Source organism: Ostrea edulis, chromosome 6 (genome assembly GCF_947568905.1).
Source record: "Ostrea edulis chromosome 6, xbOstEdul1.1, whole genome shotgun sequence".
In the NCBI taxonomy this organism is placed as follows: Eukaryota; Metazoa; Mollusca; class Bivalvia; order Ostreida; family Ostreidae; genus Ostrea; species Ostrea edulis.
The window spans coordinates 4,019,304-4,036,302 of record NC_079169.1 but is presented as its reverse complement, the minus strand read 5'-3'; the positions used below and the strand labels follow the sequence as shown (position 1 = coordinate 4,036,302).

The window sequence follows — 16,999 nt, the reverse complement described above, 5'->3', positions numbered from 1 at the left end:
TTCTTTTTATTATAACTTTATTGAATGGCAACATCTTTAAAGGAAAATATTTTATAATCCCACATTTTGATGGACACATTCCGAGAGGACACAACATTTTATATTCTCGTTAGATAACAGTCTCCGGATCAGACTGCAGTCATCCATCTGTAAATACCAAATGTAATTTGATAAAACGGTTAATTGCCTATATGCTCTCTAAACAAAAAGAGGTCCACGAGTCATACAGCTTATCTGATTTACATGTACCTTGCCCATATATACATACTCATTCTTTAAAACACACTGATTCCAGAATAAGAACGTGATATTGAGTCTACATTGAACTAATAGCTAAATTGAGATACATAGGGATACTTACGAGGGCTGTTCGATGTGTAATGTGTATTGTACAATATCTCAAAAGCATTCGACTCAAATAGTGAACTGAACATTACATCCCTTCAAAGTATTCTCTGCGGTTTGAAATACATAATTTCAATCTATGAATCCATTTCTGAAATGCGTCATTGTAAGCTGATTTAGGTAGACCTCTGAGGCACTGACTTGATGGCTGAGTCAAGGGCTCGTCGGGACTTGTAACGACGACCAGATAAGAACTTTTTAAGTTTTGGAAAAAGGAAAAAAGTCGCATGGGGCTAGATCTGGAGAGTATGGTGCGTGTAGCAAGACGGTAACATTCTCCGACTTCAAAAATTGCTTCACATGCTCAGATGTAAGTGATGGAGCATTACCATGATGTAGACGAACATGCCTAAATCCTGACACAGGGCGTCGTTTATGATTTTACAATATTTATCACGGAAACAAATACGTCTCAAAAATATCATCATATCAAAAAATATAATGAATTCAAGCAAACTGAAATGCACCAGTCATAGCGATATGCCAACAGCTTTGGAAATATCGCGAATCGTGTATCTGCCATCATTTTCAATTATTTCTCTGACTTTTAATACATTTGCCTTGCGTGTTACAGCCACAGACCGGCCAGATTTTGCTGCATCTTTGACGGACTCTTTGCCAGTCAGAAATTTCTTTCTCCACCTACGATTGATTGATTGTTTTGCTGTTTTCCGCCACACTCAACAATTTTTCAGTTATCTGGTGGCGCCTAGTTTTTATTGGTGGAAGAGAAAACCCAGATACAATGTACCTGAGAAGAGACCACCGACCTTCCTAAATTAAACGGGAAACTTTCTCACTTACCGGCGCGAGCGGGATTCGAATCCGCGCCGACCAAAGTGAGAGGCCGTGTGATATTGAACGCCATGCTCTAACCACTCTGCCACGGAGGGGGCCTACGAACTGTCTCATAAGATACCTTATCAGACCCATAAACTTCCCCCAATTCATTAATACTCTGCATTACCGAATGGCCGAGATTTGTGCGAACTTTTATATAAGCTCGAATTTCTTCAATATTCTCAACCTGCTTCCCAACCATTTTTACAACAGTGGTCAACGACTGGCTCTATTGAAATGACTATAAGTTTAACACTATGTGGAGCTGAAGACTCCTGTTTATATAATTTGAAAGGTATTGGATAGAGCTATTCAAGAGTATCATCATCCACGAAATCGTGCAAAGTGTTATCGCGCTGTGGTACAATACACATTACATATCGAACAGCCCTCGTACATATTACGTTGACAAAATACTGTAAATGTATTACATTTGGCTGTTTATTCTATTTAGCGCCTTTGGCGGAACGCAGCTTCCGTTAAATCAAGTACATCGCTAAATGCCATCCGTAAATCTAGATGTTTAAAGTAATTCAGGAATACACTAAATCAAATCTACGCTAACTTGTTGAAAAAATGATTTCCGCCAAATATCGTACACGTCAAGTATACATGTAATACGTTTACAGTATGTCCTTGTAATTGTTAGGGGCGAGATAAAAAATCGACGTCGGATATAAATCTTAATTCAAATAGTTAGGTGGAGGGGGTATTAAAACTCTCGAAAGTCTCTATCTCCTGACATCGATTACACCACAGTGGAAAAAGACCCCCCCCCCAAATCTGTTTTGGCAAATGTTATATCAGGCATGTCAACTTGGAGGTTGCGGTGGGCAGGAGTCCTGGTCTTCAGTAGAAAACAAGTACATAAAAACTCTAAAGAACAAAGTACGATAGTGTACATAAAAAAGGCCCAATAAATTCTCTGATTTAAATGTGTCTTGAATTAAGCTTGATCTGTGTTTTGAATAATTGAATACATGCCAAGTATGATACTATCTCAACTTAAACAAAGTTATTTCTTATTTTATAGCATTATTATGTCATGAATATGAGTTTTTCCCGCCTTTTTTTCAAAAAGACCTTGATAACTATTAAATTTCATCCAGATTATTGTTTTGGAAAAGGTGTGCCCATCCTTCGACCAAAATGAAATTAATATATAATGTGTATTAAGAGAAGATGAAAAATGTGTTTGAATATAAATTTGCTCGACGCATGGGCTGTATGTTTTCTGAAAGGAAAACACCTTGAATTTACGACAATTTTCATTCATTTTTGCATTTGTGGCAATTTTATGCCAACTTAACGCTCCTGTCATACAACAGAAAGCTATTTTCGATCAAATTAAATGTAGTTTGAATTTGCTTATATATTCCTTATTTGAATGCCAGATTTTGGGACTCCTGCTGAAATCATCTATGATCTGGGCCAAATGACTGTAGAAACTGTCCCTACTTCTTTAATTTTAGATGTTCCCTTTTTGTAAATGTAAATAATAGTTATCGAAAACACACCAAATTTCACATTGAATTCCCAGAAAATCAGATAACAAAATGAGGAGAAAATCTGTATTTTGTCATCTTTTCGACTTTTCGTTATTTCGAGGCGAAAAGTCGCTAATTATCGTTTTGTCGTATTTTCGCCTCGAAATAACGACAAGACGACAAATTGTAAAGTGGCACAAATCAGGCACCATAACAAATTGTACCAATTTGAAAATTCCTACTTTAATTTTGGTCCGATGCTGGAAAAATCAAATGTTCCATATCTCGAAAACACGTACATGTAGAGGTGAATATAATGTTCTATTTTCTATAGTTTTTTTGATTTCAGCCAATTGGAAAGCTCGGATTTATTCAACCATGAACCTTCTACTAACCAATGACTGACTTCTCACTGTGTTTGCTTTTTGTATATATAACACCTCACAGAACATGATATCCGGTATACGACACATGATTTATGAACAGAGATAAAAGTATAGCTAAATGTTTAAGTTAACAAACCGTAGTAATGATTTCAAATTATTTGCTTTGGTTTTTACGTACATTGCTGCAGTGCGTTATCAGTCTCCCTCCGGAATTTTTTATCATGCAGACCTGTGCAGGAGTACAATTGATATCCCAAGTACACGTGGAGTGTTCATCACACCGAGGACAAATAACACCTGGATTATATAACAAAACATCATGGATTCATTTCAACTACGTGACGTCATCATTGCAATTTTTTCTCGATGCATATAATCGCGATACTTAATGTGTCAGTAACCGAAAGGGGTTGTTTAATCGCGATACTTAATGTGTCAGTAACCGGTTGTTGATGACGATGCTTCCGAACTTTCTGTGTGATTGCCAGGGGTTGATGACGTAACTTCTGATGACACCGTTGTCGTCCGTAGAGTGGATGACGTCATTGTCGATGTAGTTTGATCTGGTACATTGGTTGATGGCGCTAGAGTTGATGACGCCATTGTCGATGTAGTTTGATCTGGTACATTGGTTGATGGCGCTAGAGTTGATGACGCCATTGTCGATGTAGTTTGATCTGGTACATTGGTTGATGGCGCTAGAGTTGATGACGCCATTGTCGATGTAGTTTGATCTGGTACATTGGTTGATGGCGCTAGAGTTGATGACGCCATTGTCGATGTAGTTTGATCTGGTACATTGGTTGATGGCGCTAGAGTTGACGACGCCATTGTCGATGTATTTTGATCTGGTACATTGGTTGATGGCGCTAGAGTTGATGACGCCATTGTCGATGTAGTTTGATCTGGTACATTGGTTGATGGCGCTAGAGTTGACGACGCCATTGTCGATGTAGTTTGATCTGGTACATTGGTTGATGGCGCTAGAGTTGACGACGCCATTGTCGATGTAGTTTGATTCTTAACAGTAATTGGAGTTGTTGAAGCTAGAGTTGGCGGGTGTTTCTGAGTTGAAATCTAAAAATTCTAAAGTAAGCTATTATGGCCAATATTATACCTTATTATCAATACAGGTGTTTAACTTTTTCATGACTGAATATTAAATTCATTTTTCTTTTCCATCAAGCCCATGACAAGATAAATGAATGAGTTTATAAGTTTCATGTAATTCAAACAATCTGCTTAAGATCAGCTCCTCGATCTGTTCCCATCTGTATATTCATGAAGGAAAGGAATAGCTAGTCACTACGTTCGATTCTCTATCCCGGAGCCAAGTCAAACTTAAAATGGTTAACATAGATAGTAACTGTTCAATTACCAAGCGTCCGCCATTAAAAGTGAAAGTCATGGATCTTTCGGATATGACCTCAAAGATGTAGATGCTAGACGTTGGCACGATTAAAAAAAAAAAATGTAGATCCCGTGTCATGCTAGATGTTGGCACGATAAAGAACTCTCAGTGCTGGGACCCTGGGTGTCATGCATAAGTCGAAATAAATGGCATTACACCTACAAACGGTGACGCCTCTACATGAGTGAAAAATTCTCAATTTTGACCTACTACAACAAAGAACAACAAAAACTGTTGGGACAGGGGAATTGTGCAAAGAGGCTGTTCATATGATTAATACATCTGATTAGAATGTCATACATTAATATACAATTATAGCGCAACAGATTCGATGAAACTTGTTCTAAACAATGTGATATATGAAACTGAACTCTGAGAATTTTAAACACTGCGGTAATACTAGTTATAATACGACGTATACGTACAGGAGGCCTGTGACAGACACAGTATCTATTAGCACAGACTCGCCATTGTGGATCCTCACATAACACGAATTCAAATGGGTCCCAATTCAAGGTGTACTCGGACACACAGTCTGTATCTTTGGCACACACTACAAACCAGGTTAATTTGAGTACGATTCAGCAGTTGTGTGAAAAAAGTACTTTTTTCACAATTTTCAATGATCAAATTTGAGATTGTTACTCAAGTAGTTAGGGATTCACTTAGCAACTGGAAGGAGTCGGACCGAGTTAGATTTTCTATCACGGAGCAGAAAAACGGAGACGTTTATCATAAATAGTGACTTTTCTTTGGCAACATATTTACGGTTAATGATGGGGTGTCAATCATATTTTGTGAGAAGGAAATATTTTTGCAAATAGCACAATATAGCGTGGTGTAGGGAATAAACATTTGAAACGGAGTTGTATAAGTAAAATGGATTGGGATTAGAGGTAAAGATAGTAAGCATTGGGACAAGGGAAACCTTAAACTAAGAAGGCAGCGATTGGGTGCTAATGTGAGTTAACTAGCACATTGAAAAAATGATTTTTCACATTTTAGGTTGCTTACTAACCGCGATACTTATTGTGTCAGTAAACGAGGTTGTTGATGATTACAATGATTCCGAGCTCATCGAACTGGTTGTTGAAGATAAGGAACAGTGATCAATCTCAGAACTTCCACAAGGAATGCAAAATAAATATTTGACAAACACGGACCTTTGGAATACCAGAGATGGGATCAGGTGTCTGAGAGGAATGAGCATCCCCTACCGTCCAGTCACACCTGTCGTGAGCTCTATATCTTGATTAGGTAAACGGAGTTTTCCGTAGTCAAAATCAGTGTGCCAAGAACGGCCTAACAATAGCTATGAAACACGTCAGAAAGCATTTGACCCAATGATAGGTTGTATTGGCAAACGAGATTGTTATAACGACCACATAATTTGCGAAGTGCTTTCATTAAACGAGACTGTTAAAACTCTATCACCATCAACTTGTCTGTCAGTAGCCTGTCTCGATTTAAAAATGATCATATGCAGATCAAGCTCTTGTGTATCGAATCACTTGAGAGATATAAACACCATATACAGGTGATAATGGTATTTGTCAACAACTGTTTTCGATATATGTTTTTGATTACTGGACAGGCGTTGTAACTCTTGTAGCCGTGGAAAACCTTAAGACCATGAATAATAGGTGCATTTTATGATCGATTCAAGCCAAGAATGAACCCAATTTCTGATTATAAATTTTAACCGCTTGTGTGAAAAGGCATCCAAGAATTTCAGGAATTGAAAATGTGTTAATCAACCACCATCGAGCAACATACCGCGCCAAAACGGAAATCGGGTTGCTAATTATGTTGTGAATTCGGAATACACATTTTAAAAATGGTAGACTGTATGGATACTTAGAGGGAATGTTTATTTGTATAACTAGCAATGGTACAAGCATGGTGGGTATTCTAATCATTTTACACTTCTATTTACACCATGTGTTATGGAGTTACGTGTTGATATGGAAAATGACACAAAAGTGTGTGAGGGCCAGAAATTTGTAAGTGATTTCAATGAATTGAATGAATATACAGCAAAGCTAAATGATGAGCATTCAAATGATAAGATGTAAGAATGTAAATATTTGTTTCACCAACGTATAAAGCATGCTGTATCAAAGTTTAATGAAATTCTTTTTAGAGCAGCTAACTGCATGAAAAGAACTCACAGTCACCAAGAAAAAGATCACAAGCAGAATGGTGGTTCAATGAAAAGATACTAAATAGGGGGAGGGTGGTCATATAAGTTTTTTACCAAGTGATACAACTCTTACGCAATATGATAAAAGCAAACCGCGGTTTTGAAAATCATGGTGGGTGTGACCAGTCAACAGAGAATACTTAATTCTCCTAAGCACCTTGGTTCTTATTCACAAAAGACCTTACGACTAAGATGGAAAAAAGAATTCTGTCTGATAATCAAATACCGATCACAAGGTCATGAGTATGTATTAAACTTTTATAAATCATGGATGTACTTTACATATTAATTAAGAAAGTCTACAAGAAATGAAAAAAATAAGGAAATTACAGTGTTTGTAAATTTTGATCTTAATCGTAAGATATTTTGTGAATAGGTGCCCTGATCCCACCTGATATGTCTGTTGGTCCATGATTACCTTACTCTTAATTTTGTATTCTTTATATTGTTCACTGGTCCTTATCTTCACCTTTTCATGCTGATTAAAGAAAAGCATCAAATAGAACAGGTACGTGGTGATATGATGCGAGAATGCTACACTGCATAAAAACTATGGTTTCCATGGTGTGTAAACTATGCGAAAAATTAAGAAAACAAATGGTTTACACAAGCTTTCAGTTTGGAAACTTCAAGTTTATAACGGAGTGCGTAAACTTAGGCCGTCCCCGATTCCAGGTAGTTTACGCAGCGGAAACTTTTGGATTCTTTATATTGTTCACTGTTCGTTATCTTCACCTTTACATGCTGATTAAAGAAACAGCATAAAATAGAACAGGTACGTTTTGGTATGACGCGAGAATGCTATATAACTCCTCTTCGGGTTTTGTCAAAAACTGTACATGGTCAACAACCAGTAATTCACACATTTATGCACCAAAGTGTTATAATCATTTCAACACATTGCTTTGTATCGGAAATCCGACGTTGGATGAAGAATTTCACTATAACATTATATCAGAGTTAGTAAATGTTGATTCAGATTGTATATTTGATGATATCGAACCTTCTTTCTAAACGTATCATTGGGATGATAAAGAACGCAGCCTGAGCACAAATCATAGGTCAATATTTGTGGCACTTCACTTAATATTGGTGACGCCTCTACATGAGTGAAAAATTTCGAACAGGACGTAAAACAAAAATTAAACTAACAAAGGAATTTGCGATGAATTTTAATAGTAAAAAAAAAATACTTGTTAATTAACTTTTATTTCATAGAGACATGAAATCAGCATTTGTGAACTAAACAATATTTTCACAGATTTCAGTCTTTGTTTTTATATACCACAGTCTTAGTTCGATCTTCCAAATACCCGTACCTTCTTCAATAAATTAAATCATACTTACCTATGTCGTTCATCTGAGTTGTTTTTGGTGTTGTTGTAGTTGTTGTGGGTGTTGTTGTTGTAGTTGTTGTGGGTGTTGTTGTTGGTTTGGATGTTATGGGTGTTGTTGTTGGTGGAGGAGGTGTCGTTGGTGGTGATGTTGTTGTCGATGTGGTAGTAGTTGTAGTTTTTTCTAAAAAAAAAAATTGAAAAAGAGAAAAGAAAAAAAAAAGATGGATGTATCCGTACATTTAGTAAGTATATGATGTATACCCAATAAATCACCGTGCCATTTCAAACAATCCCAAAATGACATGTTTGATTTGTAATGTATAACAATTATGAAAGATGAAGATAACAAGCAGTGATCAATCTCATAACTCCTATAATGTAAAACTTATACGGTACCAATTCTGATACACCAGATGCACATTTCGACAAATAATGTCTCGTCAGTGATGCTCAACCGAAATGTTTGAAATCCGAAATAACAATGAAATTTTACAGCTATTATAGCCAAAAACAATGTGCCTAAAAGTGGAGTCAGATTCGTCTACGGATAAGAGCTATGCATAAGGGAGATAATCCTTAATTTTGAAATGAATTTCTAGATTTTATAACAGCAATTAAATATATATCCGTATTTTCAAGCTAGTAACGAAATACTTAGCTACTGGGCTGTAGAGACCTAGGGGGACTAACAGTCCACCAGCAGAGGCCTCGACCCTGGGGTCATAATGTAAAACTTATACGGTACCAATTTTGATGCACCAGATGCGCAATACAAAATAGAGAGTTGGACAAACACGGACCCTAGGGTATACCAGAGATGGGATCAGGGGCCCAGGAGGAGTAAACATCCCCTGTCACTACAAAATTTGGTCAAAAGCTGATTCTCCATGGACCAGTGTTCGATTGATAGTACACGTAATTGATTAATCAAACTTGATTTGTCATTTTTCGATGTATAAGCTAAGAATTCAGTGATTCAGAAATTCTTCTATGCCCAGGGATCAAGACATTTGTTTCAAGTAAAGCAAACGGACCATATTTTAAAAACTTCATACTCCTCCTAGGCACCTGATCCCACCTCTGGTGTGTCCAGGGGTCCGTGTTTGCCCAACTATCTGTTTTGTTTGCTTATAGGAGTTATGAGAGTGATCACTGTTCGCTATGTTCACCTTTCATATGCATTATGTTTAGTGTCAAACAATCCAGCACAGCCATTTAGCATGAATGTCGTAGATAAAATTCTTTATGAAATATTGTAAAATATCTACAGTTTCTGGTCTCAGTGTTTCTCCTAAACAGCCATACATATTGTATGACTGTAAAAACACAACACTCAAGATTTCCGTTCCACTCTTATAAAAGGCATTATAAGAAAATGATCGAGCGCTAAAAGTTAATGTTATAATTTCAGTAAATATAGTTAATAGAATTTATGCCCAGGTGATTTGTAAGAAATGCTTTAGATTTCAAAAAATGGAACACAAATAAGTTCAAAATGATTTTTAAATATAAGATATTTTTCAATAAAATATCTAGCGTAAACACGAAACCTTACTCATTTATGACACTGTGTTATACTTAGAGTGGGTGCATTGCCTCCGAAGTGATCGATATGGGGGAACGAACAATATCTGAAATAAGGTCTCGTGGTAAGATCAAGAAAAATCTTGAACATCTCCGCTATTTGAAGGCCCTCCCAGATAGAACTTTATTGTCCACCCTGTGACGTACTCACTTTGTACCGTGGTTTGTGAAGTGGAAGTCTGAGTAGTTGTAGCTACAAATATAACACAATAATTTTATTCAAAAACTTCTACATGAGAAAAATATCTTGCTGTGGCCTTCAAGTCTACATTCAGATAATTATATTGACAACGTTTTATTTATCAAGAATAATCATTTTCATTCATATGTGGATTCGATACATCCTAATGAGATTGATCACTGTTCTTTATCTTCACCTTTCATCTTAATGAAGTTGATAATAAAGACATCACAGTGTCTTTCACATCTGCTTCATATTAAGATATTTTATGGAACATAGATATTAACGGCAAACTAACATCTCAACTTAATGACAAATAGGATGGCTTTAGCTCCTTCGTTAACGTAAGGTGAAGATAACGAACAGTGATCAATCTCATAACTCCTACAAGCAATACAAAATAGATAGTTGGACAAACATGGACCCCTGGACACACCAGAGGTGGGATCAGGTGCCTAGGAGGAGTAAGCATCCCCTGTTGACCGGTCACACCCGCCGTGAGCCCCATATCCTGATCAGGTAAACGGAGTTATCCGCAGTCAAATCAGTGTGCCAAGAACGGCTTAACAATCGGTATGAAACACGTCAGACAGCATTTGACCCAATGCGAGGTTGTATTGACGAACTAGATCGTTATAACGACCATAGAATTTGCGAAATGCTGACTTCAATCGAGACTGTTGAAATCCCTGTACCCTCAACTTGTTTGTTAGTAGCTTACCTCGATTTAAAAACTGACTATACCCAGAACAAGCTCTTGCATATCGAATCAGTTGAGATATATAAACACCATATGCAGGTGATAATGGAATATTGCTACATAAATGTGGGAAGTTGACGATGGAGAAGCTGAAATCATCCCGTTTGTCATACAGTTGAGTTGTCAGTTTGCCGTTAATGTCTACTTTCAATAAAATATCTAAGTATGAAGCAGAAGTGGACGACTCTGTGGTGTCCTTTATTTCGAGCTCACAGGGATATATCAAATCAACATATGAATGAAAGCTATCATTGTTAATAGACAAAACGTCATTGATATATCTAGATGTCGAATTGAAAGTCACAATGTCCAATATTTATGCAGCAATATACCATTTATCATCTGCCTATAGTGTTTATATCTCTCAACAGATTCAATACACAATAGCCATTTCTACGAATAACTTCGTTTACCTACTATAGAGCTCACGGCGGATGTGACTGGTCAACAGGGGATGCTTACTCCTCCTAGGCACCTGATCCCACCTCTGGTGTGTCCAGGGGTCCGTGTTTGCCCAACTATCTATCTTGTATTGCTTATAGGAGTTATGAGATTGATCACTTCGTTATCTTCACCTTGCATGATAAGGTTTTAAATGGAGGAAGGCTACTGCCACACGATTTAATTTAACAGGGGTTTCAACAGTCTCGATTAAAGACAACATTTCAGAAATTCTGTGATAGTAATAACGATCCATTTGGCCAATACAGACTGTATTTCTGTTAAATGCTGCATACCAATTGTTAGGCCGTTCTTTACACACTAATTTTGACTATTGATCTCTCGGTTTACCTGAGCAAGATATACCGCTCATGGTGGGTGTGACCGGTCGACATTGGGATGCTTGCTACTCCTAGGCACCTGATCCCACTTCTGGTACATCCAGGGGTCCGTGTGTTGCCAACTCTTTATTTTGTGTACCTTATAGGAGTTATGAAATGATCATTGCTCGTTATCTACAACATTTCATTACTGAAGGTTCTGTGTTAGCCCTACTCTCAATTTTGTATTCTCTATTGGTTTTATGAAGTAATCATTATTCGATAGCTTTACTCATTTTGCAATCATTTTAGTAACATTCCAAGCCAAAATTAGTACCTAATGCTAGAATATTGTAACAACATTACAAGGACAAAATGGATATGTCTATTTAAAAAACTACTCTACCTCGAAGATCTATGCTAATAAGATTAAAATGCGATTTGAAAGGGGAAGATAACTGATGAATATAATATGGAATACAAAACAAAGAGTACGGAAAACACGAATCCCTGGATATACCAGAGATGAGATCAGGTGCCTAGGAGAGGTAAGCACCCGCTGTCGACCGGTCAAACCCGACGTGATCTTGATCAGGTAAATGGAATTATCTGTAGTCAAAATCTGCGTGCCAAGAGCAGCCTAAAACCGAACCCAAATACAAATGTGATAAAATGAAAAAGCTATGGTGCGAATAAGAATTTAACAATACATATGGTAAACATAAACTATTGTAAATTTAACATGCAATAAATTATAACAGTAATTATTATTTCTGTTGTCATCAATTGATATCATTTAAAGCTATCAAGCATATTGACACTTAAATCATAGTCCTTGTGATTATCCACATCAATGAAAGGTGGAGATAACGAACAGTGATCTATCTCTTAAATCCATAACCAATACCAAATTAATAGTTGGGCAAACACGGACCCCTATTTTAAACTTTCTGAATGAAGTTGTACAAATTATGGAATGTATTGAAATAAAAATTCCAAAATGGCGAATGTTCATTCGTTACTGTGGGTAGCGGTTGACAGGGTGCTGGAATGTGTTTGATACTGTATTGTTGCAGCTTGGAAGATTGGAACAGAGAAATTATGTTAATATCGGTATCTTTGGTATAGATGACCACATTTTACAAAAGCAACTGTACTTAAGAGAGCCATAAGACAGTTTCAAGGTCACGGAACAGTCAATGTCCTTTTAAGGTAGCTCACTACACTAAAGCTTATACTCGGTGTGTGTGTGTGTGTTTTAGGCATATATACTTATTGTATATCATCATATATTTTATAATTAAATCAATTCGTACTGATTTGAGAAACTAATACTGGGTGTAGTGAGCCAATGTAAGTCTTTTTTTTTTAATGGACGCACATATTCATTACTTTAGACTGTTATAAAATTGATTTGAATTACACTGATGATGGTATGTGCTGATTTTGGATTGACGTTGGAAATTAAGTCAGATTTGTTAGAACATTATTCAGTGTTTATAGACATGTTTGGTGCTGCTGGGCGGAAATCTACAATGCATGAATTACTGAATCAACCTTGAGGTTTGAATGCTGCATGCTGTGGACTGACTGTCGTAATAATCACTGAGAATTTTAGTCTGAAATATTTCTTACCGATCGGTGAAGTAGTAGTAGAAGCTGTCAAAGAAATATAACAATAATATATTTCCCGCTTTTGTTCTGTCAGCCATATTTGAACAGTGTGAAGATTATATACACCTTATCCCACCTCTGGTGTGTCCAGGGGTCCGTGATTGCCCAACTATCTATTTTGTATTGCTTGTAGGAGTTGTGAGATTAATCACTGTTCGTTATCTTCACCTTTCATATAATGAATGTAATTGTAAAAACCGTTTCGTCAATGTTTTCTATATGCAGTAATTTTCAGTTCTACCTCGACAGTGACACTGGTGATTGTTACAGACAGCATCCTCCGGACATCTGCTACACTCTGAATCTCTGCTACAGTAGCAGTGACACTTGTTTCCTATACAACGAGATTGACCGCCATGTGGACAGTAGTGATCTGTGCAGTGTACTGCTTTATTGTCACAGTAATCAGAAGAATGACACGTGCAAGTCACATGATGGTGATGCTCCTCAACGCAGGAATACTTCTCCGGGCATTCCGCCGAACATTTATGACCTGAAAAGTATGGTAGAATTAGAAACTAAATGCCGTGTAGTAATATTGGGGGGGGGGGGGTTAAACTCTTGTATATTTAAAGAAATTCTTGTGGGTGTCGTGTAAATGCCTCCCCTTTGTGTAGTACTTATTTTGAAGATTGTGCAGTTCATGTGCATATCAGTGGAATATGACCTGCCTTAACATATACGCGTGTTGAATATCAATTGTGAATTCCATTTTCAAATCTATAAAAGTATTTGATTATTTCTAAGCCTTCCGTCCGAGTCCTGGATATCAGTAGTATAACTTACATGGATCATGACAGGAGCAGTGTCCTTCTTTACATGCCGGAACTCCTACCGAGCACGCCATGTGACCACAGCTAGAGACACCAGAACAGTGAATGGTACAGGAACACTGAGACTCGACACACTTCCGCTCACCACCATCACAAGGCAGTGACAAACAAACCGGGCCGCTTATGTTGTCCTGGCAATGATTGGTGTCGTGGCATTGGCATTGGTAGTTTGGAGACAAACACGTAAACGGACGGCCACCACAAAAGTCATGACAATTCTTACCTAAAAATGAATTGTACATGTGACATTATTTTCCAACATAAGATAGTGTGATATGAAAATACAAAGATGTTACGGATCTGGTTTAAGAAGAGAAAATTACTGTTTTACCTCACAAGGTTTTCTTTGCTGAAAATGATGGTAATGAAGTTCACTTGAACCCAAGCAGCTGCTCTGAGTTTATACAGGTGTTGAACATTTATATTCTTTTCTTTTGTCATAACTATCTAATGCTTACAGTAATCTTGGGCAACACATGTGCACTGGTTATGAAAGCACGTGGCGACTTCATTTTGGCCACACTGTCCGTGATCACAGAAAAGGTTAACGTCATCACAGAAAGAATCTGGTTTACAGACACATGACGATTCATGACCCTCGTGGCAGATGAACTTCCCAGGACAAGTATGTACACAATCCTTACCTTTAATTCGAAAAAAGTAAAGTCAGAATAGACAATTCTTCACAAAGGATTTTCTAGCTATCTGAAGTATTCATACTGGATGTTGTATCCAAGGTGGTTTGGCATCCTTACATCTGTTAGCTTTTGTTAGTCACCTTAACACTTATACTTCAATTACTCTCATCAACGTTAGCATGAACAGCGGATTAGTAACGATAACTCACAGCTGTGATGATTGTGGGCGTGTCCCATCACGGGAAGGAATATCACAGAGGTGCAAAGACCTGGCAGTAAAAAAGACATATATCTTTTACTTCATCAAATACATTGTGCATAAAGATTATATTGTACATTTTCTTACTCTAATATATCAAATATCAGTACATCTAATGAAAAATAGAAAATTTCATAGCTTGTAGAATTTATAGTATGCTTTACATCGGGTATTATGTAGTCATATCTTTTATCATTATTAGCCATTTTCGAAGGTGACGACATGGAACAGTGACCAATAAAAGGTGAAGATAACTCCAATAAGCAATGCAAAATAGAGAGTCAGGCAAACAAGGACCCCTAGATATACCAGAGGTAGGATCAGATGCCTATGAGGGGTAAGCATCCCTTGTCAACCGGTCACACCCGCCGTGAGCCATATACCTTGATCAGGTAAACGGGGCTATCCGTAGTCATAATATGTGTGCCAGGAACGGCCTAACAATCGGCATGAAACACCCCAGACAAAATTTAACCCAATGATATGTTGTATCGGCAAACTAGATCGAATAACGACCATAGAATTTGCGAAATGCTGATTTTAAACGAGACTGTTTGAACCCCTGTACCATCAACTTATTTGTCAGTAGCTTGCCGCGATTTAAAAACTAATTATACGCTGAACAAGTTCTTGCGTATCGAATCAGTTGAGAGATATAAACACCACGTGCAGGTGATAATGGAAAATTGCTACATAAATATGGGAAGTTGACGATAGAGAAAGTGAAACATCTCGTTTATCATAAAGTTTAGTTGTTAGTTTGCCGTTAATATCTACGTTGAATACAATATCTAAGTATGAAGTAGAACTAAACAACTTCATATTTATTTCGAGTTCACTGGGGTATATTGAATCGATATATGAATTACTGAATATTGTTGTACGTCCCTCTCGAGAATTCTTCACTCATATGGAGACGTCATCACTGCCGGTGAAGGGCTACAACCTTTAGGCCTATGCTCGGGGCTTATGGCTATTGAGCAGGGAGGGATCTTTATCGTGCCACACCTGTTGTGACACGGGGTCACGGTTTTTGCGGTCTCATCAGAAGGACCGCCCCGTTTAGTCGCCTCTTACGACGAGCAAGGGGTACGGAGGACCTATTCTAACCCGGATCCCCACGGGATGACATATGAATGAACACAGTGTGGAATTGAAATCCACAAAAAAAAATTTCTTCTCGCGTAGAAGTTTTTTAATATCTTCTGCTTCTAGTTTGCCAATACAACTTATCCTTGGGTCATTTGCTGTCTGATGTGTTTCATACCGATTGTTAGACCGTTAATTAGTTTATGATTTGTAGTCCAGGTATACACACATGGCGGTTGTTATCTACCACATGTTGACACCATGCAGAATAACTGCGATAACAAGAGCACAGACCCGTGATTAGGACTGCTAACTGAAGTGTCCAATTGACGATGCACAGGAACGTAGAGTTCGAACAGGCAAAATACATCATTAATTGACCTTTATCTTGTTTCTGGGAGAGATATCATATGCATTTGCAAACAAGATAATGATGTTTTCTGAATTGTTTTTACGTGAAAATTAATTCGTCTTTCCCACACGAGTAAGTAAAGACTGAATGTCCTCAATTTGACGACACATTAGGAGTGTAAAACAAATAGAAACTTACCAACTAGCCAACATGTTATAGGGTTTGTGATTTTCATAGTGCATGAATAGTCCTACCAGAGGCCAGTAGATGATAAGAAAGACCTTGAACTTCCGTATTTTATCAAACTCAACATGTATGTGCATAGATATATATTGCATGTCGGATCAATGGTTATGTACAGGCAATACATCAGTTTCTTGTTCAATGTGTAAGGAATAACATGAGTTCATCAGAGGCGATACATGGATTTTATATGTTTGTTATAGATTTCACAGCAATAGTATCTATATATATATATGTTTGGCACGCTGTTTTTGGTTATATTTAGATCTAAAACTTCATAGTTATTTCGGATTTCAAACATTTCGGTTGAGCATCACTGAAGAGACATTATTTGTCGAAATGCGCATCTGGTGCATCAAAATTGGTACCGTATAAGTTTTACATGGTAATGTGACTTAGAATGTAGCACTTCATATATATCTAAGATATTAAGCTTGTGGCAGAGATACTATAAATATACCACTGACTATAATTTTAAGCATTCTTAATCAGTGGCCTCCCCTTCCCCGTCTCCCGTATGTTTTGGGTGTGCAGAAAACAGAAGAAACAACAGGCT

General features: G+C 37.3%; 1 protein-coding gene across 1 annotated transcript; it reads right to left on the bottom strand.

The window, feature by feature from the left end:
- LOC130047081 (mucin-2-like) lies at window positions 1–16,479 on the bottom strand. Its single transcript, XM_056141312.1, has 11 exons — window positions 16,399–16,479; window positions 14,710–14,769; window positions 14,321–14,506; window positions 13,816–14,085; window positions 13,271–13,522; window positions 9,805–9,846; window positions 8,080–8,250; window positions 4,955–5,082; window positions 3,562–4,195; window positions 3,297–3,415; window positions 1–147 (listed from the first exon to the last, which is right to left on the bottom strand). The coding sequence occupies exons 1-11, from the start codon at window positions 16,433–16,435 to the stop codon at window positions 52–54; spliced, it is 1,995 nt and encodes a 664-aa protein (XP_055997287.1). The 5' UTR covers window positions 16,436–16,479; the 3' UTR covers window positions 1–51.
- Window positions 16,480–16,999: the final 520 nt, after the last annotated feature.